The sequence below is a fragment of the Scleropages formosus genome, chromosome 2, assembly GCF_900964775.1.
Source record: "Scleropages formosus chromosome 2, fSclFor1.1, whole genome shotgun sequence".
Taxonomy (NCBI): Eukaryota; Metazoa; Chordata; class Actinopteri; order Osteoglossiformes; family Osteoglossidae; genus Scleropages; species Scleropages formosus.
Genome location: NC_041807.1, coordinates 2786622 through 2796232, shown reverse-complemented (window position 1 = coordinate 2796232; position 9611 = coordinate 2786622). Strand labels below are relative to the sequence as shown.

At 45.3% G+C, this 9611-nt stretch overlaps 1 protein-coding gene across 1 annotated transcript; it reads right to left on the bottom strand.

Annotated features, from left to right (window-relative positions):
• Nucleotides 1-1324: 1324 nt before the first annotated feature.
• Nucleotides 1325-3622, bottom strand: uts2b (urotensin 2, beta). Its single transcript, XM_018758581.1, has 4 exons — nt 3517-3622; nt 1996-2121; nt 1719-1762; nt 1325-1438 (listed from the first exon to the last, which is right to left on the bottom strand). Exons 1-4 carry the CDS (start codon nt 3620-3622, stop codon nt 1325-1327), a joined length of 390 nt encoding a protein of 129 aa, XP_018614097.1.
• Nucleotides 3623-9611: the final 5989 nt, after the last annotated feature.

Below are 9611 nucleotides of genomic sequence, written 5' to 3'. Positions count from 1 at the left end.
AGCTCTCATCACTACGCCACCTGCTGGTTGGGAACAAATTGATGCGAAGTGCAGGTTGATCAGGCGAAAGAGTGGCTCTCCGAGCTCTCTCTTTTTCCGTTTTTAGCATTTATTCATGGAGCAGGCTGTTTTGTCTGAAGTGACTGAAAGGTTACGATATTCGGTATCGTAGATCCCAATTTTTACTTCTGTTCCACGTGGGGTCCGAGGTTCTGAAGATGTCTAGGTCTGGTGGTGATCGGTTGCTGTGCTTGGTTCAGAACGGCTCATTCCTTGATGAAGACTGGAAGAAAAGCTCAGGCTGATGCTCATGAGATGTGGTCATCGCTGAGGTTTTGGGGTTCACGGACAGCGGCTGAAGGAGAGGTGCGGGCACCCCGGTAACTGGCCCACGCAGCGAGCAGCTCCTCGTTTTTTCAACTGCTCCTAGTTTTCCTGCAGGCTTATAGCGGCCTTGTCCCTGGATAAATTGACTGAATACACTGATGCCTTCAACTGACCGTTTCTATTTTGAATGAACTATGTACTTTTCCTAGGGTTTGGACGGATGCTGCGGGCACCGAGCACATGCTCCAATGGTGTAAGGGTCGGTTTTGCTCGCCAAGATCCAGTTATTGTGAATCTGGCTTCCTCAACACTGGGCCCCAGCTGTCCGCTATTACCAGGTTCTGTACACACACACACACACACACACACACACACACATTGGCTAAAGCGGTTTGTCCCAAGCGGGGTCGTGGCAAACCAGAGCTTAACCCACCAACACAGGGCGTAAGGCCGGAGGGGGAGGGGACACACCCAGGACGGGACGCCAGTCCATCGCAAGGCACCCCAAGCGGGACTCGAACCCCAGACCCACCGGAGAGCAGGACCTGACCAAGCCTCCCACCCCAGTTTCTGTAGCATTTTCCAATTTTTATTTACAAGGCACAGCAGCATCATTATACATCCAACGATGCAGCATAGAAGAGCTTGAACAGGAAGGATTTTGAAACAAGTTTTATTCGTACGTAACATACAGATCAGGTGGTTCGACATATTTACTATATTTACACTTCAGGCTCGAGGTGTGACCAATGTATAAAAAGAGTATTTTCCTAGCACACTTGCTCGTGTTACGTTGGAATACGGTTATAGAATGTCGTTTCGGTTTCCTTCGTACACGTGCCCTGGAAACGTCGGCGATGTTCCCCGAAGGACTGTGGTTCCGTGGGCAGCCCCATGTTCCGGCTCATGTGTTTAACCTTTGGGTGGTGTTTCTGTCAGTCTAACTGTGTGTGTGTGTCTGTGTGTGTGGGCGCGTGGGGGGTGGGAGCGGTAAATCTCAAACACAGTACTTCCAGAAACACTCAGATGTATTCCCTCGCTTCCTGTACTGCTTCCTGGTGCCTAGGAAACGGATGAGGGGGTTCAGCCTGCTCTGCTTCTCCAGAAGGACCTGAAAGGAGGTCACCGATTATTATCGCACACAGCGGCGACGTACAAATTTTTCCAGCGAGACGTTTTACCGGGGTAATTTAGGGTAAGTGCCTTGCTCAAGGGTACTACAGCTGGAGGTGGGGTTAGAACCTACAACCTTTGGGTCCAAAGACAGCTCTACCTCCAACTGTATCAGCTGCCTAAGGCCATAACCTTCACCTTCAGATGTTGTCCTCAATCTCCAGCCTGTGGAGCCGGATCCACGATGGAGCAACTGAGTAAAAGAGAACGACTCTCACCTCCTTGAGTGCTTCTCGGGGGAAGAATCCTGCTGTTCTGAGACCTGCGAGGAATATTGAGGGTTTCGATAACATGTTCTAAGATGGCCATATCCACAGGTTATAATTTTAACATCATACTCAAAGTATTTTGCACTTTTTGGAGTTTATAGTGAAGACAAATGACCGCGGGACATAAAGTAGTGTAACGGGCTGTGTTGTCACCCCACCACGATCCAAACGCAGCGTTGACTTCTATGACTCATGGCCCCTAAGCGGAGACTCTGAGGGGTCTTACCATCTCTGCTGAGCTCTCGGGCCAGCAGGGTGGGATAGCCGAGGGCCGTGCCGCTCTGGGAGAGGTAGGCCTGGTCAGACAGAGACGGCTCATCCACACTGAGCGCCGGACCCTCCTCCGCCGACACTGTAAGAGCAGACCATCCGCAGCGTTGCTGTGCCGCATCGCAGACCGAACCCGAGCGGAACACGTTGTCCAGCTGCATTTTCGCTTGACGGGCAGAAGCGGTGGTTTCTCAACAACGCAGCGAAGCAATAACTTTCACGCGTTTGCAGGGCTGACTTTCCATTTTCAATTAGCCCTGGAAACTGTGTATAAAAACCTTTGCGACAACATTACCTTTACAGTAAATGGCCCAGATTGGCCCATACTGTAATAAAAAATAATATGAAATATCTACACTCATTTCATACTCAGGCAATAAAATATAGGAGACACTTTCTACGGTAGCCTACTGTTAAAGACATTAAAACATGGTGCAAGGGCAACACATCTCATTGGTTTCCCTATAAAAAGCTGCAAAAAATCAGATCTTAATTTATAGTTGACTTTCGCTAAACTAGGAGAAGAGATTGCATTTTATGCTTCAAAGCAGCATAGAATGATTTACATTTATTTAGCCAACACTTTTCTCCAAAGCAACTTACAGTGTTGAGCTTACAATTATTTACCCATTTATACAGCAAGGTGATTTTTTTAATTTTTTTTTCACTGCCACAATTTAGGGTAAGTACATTGCTTAAGGGTACTATAGCTGGAAGTGAAGCTCAAACCTCCAACCTTGGGATCTAAAGGCAGTAGCGCTAACCACTACACTACCAGCTGTCCCATTTACCTATTTCTATAGCTGAGTAAACTTTTTTTTTTTTTTTTTTTAACTCGAGCAATTTAAGGTAACTACCTTGTTGGAGGGTGCTGCGGCAGGAGGTGGAATTCAAATCGGCGACATGCAGATCCGAAGGTGGAAGCACAAACCGCTATGCTACCCTGATTAATTAATGACCACCTGGACATTTGATCACGACTTCGATGAGAAATAAAAAACACTGATGTTTTCGGTGCCAACCAGTGCAACAGCATAACAAATATTTTAGGAGATCAAGTCACTGACTTTAATAAAAATTGCTTTATGCCTTCGGAGGTATCGGTCCTAGGCGTTTTTTGACCTTACAGTACCTTACTGAGCAAGCAGTCTTAGTTTGATATACAGAGCAGTGTGTGCTATTATTGTATAATGCTTAGGACCTTACACTCACAATATAAATGTTAGAATGAGTGTAAGGTTTTCAATAAATCTGTCTCTATATGTTTAACCTGTGGAGACCCTGGATTGCTCGGTAGAGCGGATTGATGGTGTTCATAGTTGAGCACTGATGATGAAACGTTTGCGGTCCGAATGCCAAGCTCAACGGGCACCTGGATATCTGGATTTAAAGGAGTTGTCTGCTACCCGAGACTCCCCAAGCCACGAAAGGTTAAAAGGTGTCCCACCCCAGGTGCCATCCCAGCTCCTTCACTCACCTGGCCCGGAGTAGGCCATCTCCGTAGAGTCTGTGATGGGATGCGCGAGGAGGGACCCGGAGACGGAGAGCAGCAGGGTCCAGGACAGGAAAAGTCTGCACATCATCTTCGCACGCAAGGCAGGACTAAGGGGTCTGTCTCGCAGGAGACCTGGAGCTCTTCGGGTGCCTTGGTACGCTGGAGTTGGGTGCGCTCTCCCTGTCTCCCCAGCTTATAAACCGGACCACCTGGGGGAGTGAGCGTCATGCCATCCACCCACCTCCAGCCGTCGCATCCCGAAGTGCGTTAAATCTCGTCTCGCTCGTAAATCCGAAGCAGAGCACACGGGATGGATAAATGGATGAAACAATAAAAAGTAGAAGTGCGTCAGGGAGGAGCCAGCTGTACTTCAGATTTTACTGAGTCAATAAATTGGATGAACCCCAGGTGGTATACAAAGCGCCACGGCATCAATTTCTGTGCCAGCGAGACACCGGACACGTTCGAAAACGGCTGGAAATTTCATCTGTTTAGCCACGCATCGGTCCGACGTGACAAAGTTCCCAGCAAAGTTACCGAAGGCCATACGAAGTGCCGCAGCGGGCTCTTCGCAGCGCACAGGTTACAGACACACACTGGGACTCTGCAGCTCAGGAGATCTCAAACAGGGTGTTTCATGCAGGTAATGCATGTACGCTAGTGTGTTATTTGACATAAACACATTTTCTGTATGCTCTGCCTGCTACTGCCAGACAGACTCAGCCACAAAAACACACCAAAACGGCAAAAACGGAATGAATAACAGCGGCTAAAGACGTGGCCTTTTCGTCGGAATGCTCTTAGCTGAAGTCCCCGGAGCGGTACTGATGCTTTTCTCAAAAGTGACAATGCAGGAAGCGCATTACATCAACAGCGGGAGGGATTTGGATCCAGACACGTGATTCTTGAGTACAGCCCATTCGTCTCACACCAGTGCAAATTACACACAGGTAGCTGCATAGAGGATTTTAAAAAAATTATTAAACACCTAATACGGCACATGTTTATCGGGCACGTAGGAAATCGGGGAGAAGTGAGTCCGAAAGAAATGAGTTTTTAGATCCTTCTTAAAAGCAGAGAGGGATTCAGTAGTTGTGAGTGACAGGGGAAGATCGTTCCACCACATTTGAGCGAGAAACGAAAATCTCTGCGCGTTTAGTTTCGGAAGTCTTGTGGGTGAGTCCACCTTAAGTAAGGTATTTAACTTTAACTGCATCAGCAAGATATTCAGCTGCTATTTGGACAGTATTGCAAGTTGTGTGAGTGGCCCTTCCACTTGTGATGGTGTGTCAGCTGTCACTCGGGATAAGGCGGGTGGAAAGCCCAGAAAAATCAGCACGAGCACATTGGCTCCTCAAGCGTTGTGTCTGTCAGCTCTGCTGCTTTTATTCCCACCACAGCAAATGACCAGAACTGCGGCAATAATGAACAGGTTGTAGGAGACAAAATTATCTTGGATACATTTTTGCAAGATAATCTACATTCATTCATGTCACTGATGCTTTTCTCCAAAGTGGCTTACAGTGTTAACATTATGATTTTTTACCCATTTGTACAGCTGGGTAATTTTACCAGAGCAATCTAGAGTAAGAACCTTGCTTAAGGGTACTACAGGAGGAAGGGGGGATCAAACCTGCAACCTTTGGATCCAAAGGTCATATCTCCAACCGCTACCCTACCAGCTGTCCCAATGTAATAATTTATCTGAAATAATTCAATGTAGGGAAACAGGCTCCACTGCAAGGTTTATAGTAAGTTTTTTCAAGTCCCACTCAACAGACAGTAAAAAAATCCTTTCAAGATCATGCAACTTCTGCTTCTGTTCAGTATGGTGTCCTGCTATTGCTGTCCACATAATTGAGAAATTAATCTACCCCACTTTCCACCTCACTCCCTCTAAAAGTTTTTGTGATAATACAATAAAGTTTGAGGCCTTGCATCTCAGAAAACGTTAGGTTGTATAATGTGCCACCGGAAATATTAATGAAATTCTAATCAAACCAGCATAAATATAAACTATGCAAAGACTGCATGGGAAAGGTTGACCTTTAATGCTGGAGCTGAATTGGTTTTCCGACCGCCACTGCTCTGCAAATCAATTTGATAGATACTCAAATGACTCACAGGCCTTTTGTCGAGATGTCCTGCTTTGCATCGTTTAATTTTCCTTGCTAGCAGTTGTAAAGTTATATTTATGTGTGTCCGTCCGGAAGCAGACACAATAACAGCGAGCTGGAGGAACCTTTATTTGAACCTGAAACTGACTAGTGACTGAAATCCTCTCTTGGTGTGACGGATTTATTGAGAAACTGACCCCTATAATCTATACTATTTTTAAATAAAGTGCCTAATTAAATAATTGATAGATTTTAATTCCAAAGATGTGCGACGGGAAATGGGTGAGGTTTGCATACACTTTATAAAATTTTAAAAAAGAGTAAATCCAAAAATATTTAGGGGATATTTTAGTAACTGGTAATTTGTCAATTATTTAAAAGTTAGAAATAGTTCATTACTTAAAAGATTTAAAAAAAAAAAAAGAAATGGTGTTGAAAAAAAGCTCAAAATATGGGGTCTTTCCTGTGACACATACATCGCTTTGCCTTTATACTTTAATTATGCAAACCATAGAATAAATAAAAAGAAAAACAATAATAAACCACCTTGTGGCTTCGTTTAGAATGGTCCTCAACAGAAGTTTTGTCCGTTTATCTCCTGTTTCACCCGAGGGAGGCGCAAAATGCACATTGTGGCCCTGAGCCACAAAAAGGTTCAGGGGCGTCGCGCCAAACATGTAAAATTCGCGCTTTGTTTTTAACGCAAAGAGGAAGACATCATTTCAAGCAACATCCTAGAATATTACATCGATATTATTTCGTTCAGTGTACAGGTGACCCTTGAACAGCATGGGTTTGAACTGCACGGGTCCACTATACGTGGATTTTTTTTCAATAAATATATTATTGGAAAATTTTTGGGAGGGGGGTGCAGTGGGTTGAACTGGGTCCTGCTTTCCAGTGGGTCTGGGGTTCTAGTCCTGCTTGGGGTGCCTTGCGGCGGACTGGAGTCCTGTCCTGGGTGTGCCCCCCCCGCCCCAGCCTTATGCCCTGTGTGGCCAAGTTAGGCTCTGGCTCCCCTCGACCCCGTATGGGATAAGTGGTTCAGACAATATGTGTGTAAAAATTTCTGGGAGATTTGCGACAATTGGAAAAAACTCGCAGACAAACCGCGGAGCCTAGAAATATCGAAAGATTAAGAAAAAAGTTAAAGATACTAATTTATTTGGGGGCCCAGTGGTGCAGCGGGCTTTGCCAGGGCCTCCTGTGTGACAGCTGTGGGGTTCAAGTTCCACTTGGGGTGCCCTGCAAGAGGCTGGCATCCTGCCATGGGTGCGTCCGAACCCTCTCCCAAGACCCCGCTCAGGACAAAAAAATCTCAGACAGAGTGTGCACTACTCCATCTTCTCATTTACTACCATAAAATATACACAAATCTATTACAAAAAATTAAAATGAACTCTATGTATTCTTATCACCCCACACACCTTATTCACCAAGGTGACTTACACTGCTAGATACACTACTTACACTGGGTCACTCATCCATACATCAGTAGAGTGCACACACTATGGGTGAACCTGAACAGCTTGTCTTTGGACTGTGGGAGGAAACCAGAGCACCCAAAGACTTACACTGCTAGATACACTACTTACACTGGGTCACTCATCCATACATCAGTGGAACACACACACACACTGTCACTCACACACTATGGGTGAACCTGAACAGCATGTCTTTGGACTGTGGGAGGAAACCAGAGCATCTGGAGAAAACCCACGCAAACATAAGGAGAACATGCAAACTCCATACAAACTGAGTGGGGATCGAACCCATGTCCTCTTGCACCACGCAGGTGCTGTAAGACGGCAGCTACTCGCTGTGCCACCATACAAAACATCTTACGTTTAGCTGACGCTTTTTCTAAAGCGACTTACAGTGTTAAGGTTACAATTATTTACCCATTTTTACAGCTGGTTAATTTTACTGAGGCAGTTTTTAGGGTAAGTACCATGCTCAAGGGTACTACAGCCAAAGGCTTTTACTAAACAATAAAATAGACTAATTTTTGCAGTAGTACAGCAAGTACTACTAGTACTACTAGTAAATGTATAAATTACTAACCTATAATCCACTACTTTTAATTTATAATTTACTACAGGGATAAGTGGTAGCGTAGTGGATAGAGCTACTGCCTTAAGTACAGTTATCAATGCATGAATTGTTATACCTGTAAATAAATATGATTTTTTTTTCACATTATATTTTCATTTTTGGTGTCTAGTGTTAGCAATAGATATAACATCTGCAGTGTTTTGTATCATATAAGACAAATATCATTGTAGGTACTGAGAGATGATTCATCTTGTAAACAGATGACGTAAATTTACGGTATCGATACAGTACATGACTGTAAATGTGTTTTCTCCTCCTTGTGATTTTCTTAATAACATTTTCTTTTCTCTAGCTTACTTTATTTTAAGAATACAGTATTTTAATGATGCGCCACCTAGCTAGACCATTCTAGGAAGGTAAATAATGACTGCTAACATATTTAACCTAATTTATAATATGGTAGAGGGGGTGGATTTGGCCAATGGGTTTGGCCAATGGGTTTGGCCAGGTCCTGCTTTCTAGTGGGTCTGGGGTTCGAGCCCTGCTTCAGGTACCTTACGACAGACAGGTGTCCCCTCCTGGGTGTGTTCCTTCCACCCCCAGCCTTGTGCCCTGTGGTGCTGGGTTAGGCTCCCACTTGGGACAAGTGGTTTCATACAGTGTGTGTGTATGCTGAGGTATTTCTAAAATATCAAACCTAGTCCTATCTCATTTCAATACAATTCTATTGTTTTTGTCTAAATTGATAAGTTAAGGTACGTCAGAGTACGTCAGAAAGATGGCCCCTACCAAAGGTGGTTGAACACAGCAGAACTAAGATCCTGTGAGACTTCAAGTGCCAGACTAACAAGCAGTTGGAGCTCGACAAGGAGGAGAAGACGTGGCAATCCAAAGTGATGGCAATATCAGAAAGAAAGAGCGTGAGAAGATCCAGAAGTACCAAGGGCTGAAGGAAGAATTGGAACAGATATGGAAGGTGAAGTCCAGAGTGGTCCCAGCGGTAATAGGAGCACTGGGGTTGTGACGCCAAAACTGGAAGAGTGGCTCCAGAAGATTCTGGGAGCAACATCTGACGTCTCTGTCCAGAAGAATGCAGTCTTAGGAACAGCTAAGATACTTCACAGAAGAGAACCCTCAAACTCCAAGACCTCTGGTAGAGGACCCGAGCTTGAGGAGGACACACACAGCATTCTGTGTGGGGGGGAGAGGGAGATTATATATACACACACTGTATATACAGTGAGGGGGGTGGGTTTGGCCTGTGCCTGCTCTCAGGTGGGTCTGGGGTTCGAGTCGCACTTGGGGTGCCTTGCGGCGGACTGGCGTCCCGCCCTGGGTGTGTCCCCTCCCCCTCCGGCCTTGCGTCCTGTGTTGACGGGTTAGGCTCCGGCTCGTCGCGACCCCGCTTAGGACAAGCAGTTTCAGTCAATGTGTGTGTGTGTACAGTAGAGGGGCTGTTTTTCCAGGAAAAAAATAACAGGAAAGTCACCATTATGGACCAAACATCACACATATTCCCAGAGGTGGCGCTTGTTATCACCCTGGGCCCAAAACCATAAATATTTCACACAAAATACAGCAGAACTGTATATTCAGGACACTGTTCATTACGGCAGCACAGTACCGTACGCTGCTGTAAACGATACGTATCGGTGCAGTATTTTCTTCCGAGACACTTCCCAATAATAAAATACTTATTCTCCAATTAAAATAATATGGTTCTGGTGTCTTTTCGGGTTCGAGCGAATGTCTTCTACATTTTGTCAGTTATACGTAACATGTATTGAATAATGTCGAAGCAACCAGACACCGAATGTGAGCTTCGCACACAATAACGATTAATATTTGTATTATTCCTGCGGTGTGTGCGCGCGCGTGTATTCATAGCCAGTGGGCACGTGCGCT

Excerpts from the sequence above, each read along its gene's own strand:
- uts2b (XM_018758581.1), bottom strand. The coding sequence starts at position 3,622 with ATGATGTGCAGACTTTTCCTGTCCTGGACCCTGCTGCTCTCCGTCTCC. Across the intron at positions 2,122-3,516 it reads GATGGCCTACTCCGGGCCAG|TGTCGGCGGAGGAGGGTCCG; the intron begins GTGAGTGAAGGA and ends CTGCTCTTACAG. Across the intron at positions 1,763-1,995 it reads CCGAGAGCTCAGCAGAGATG|GTCTCAGAACAGCAGGATTC; the intron begins GTAAGACCCCTC and ends TATTCCTCGCAG.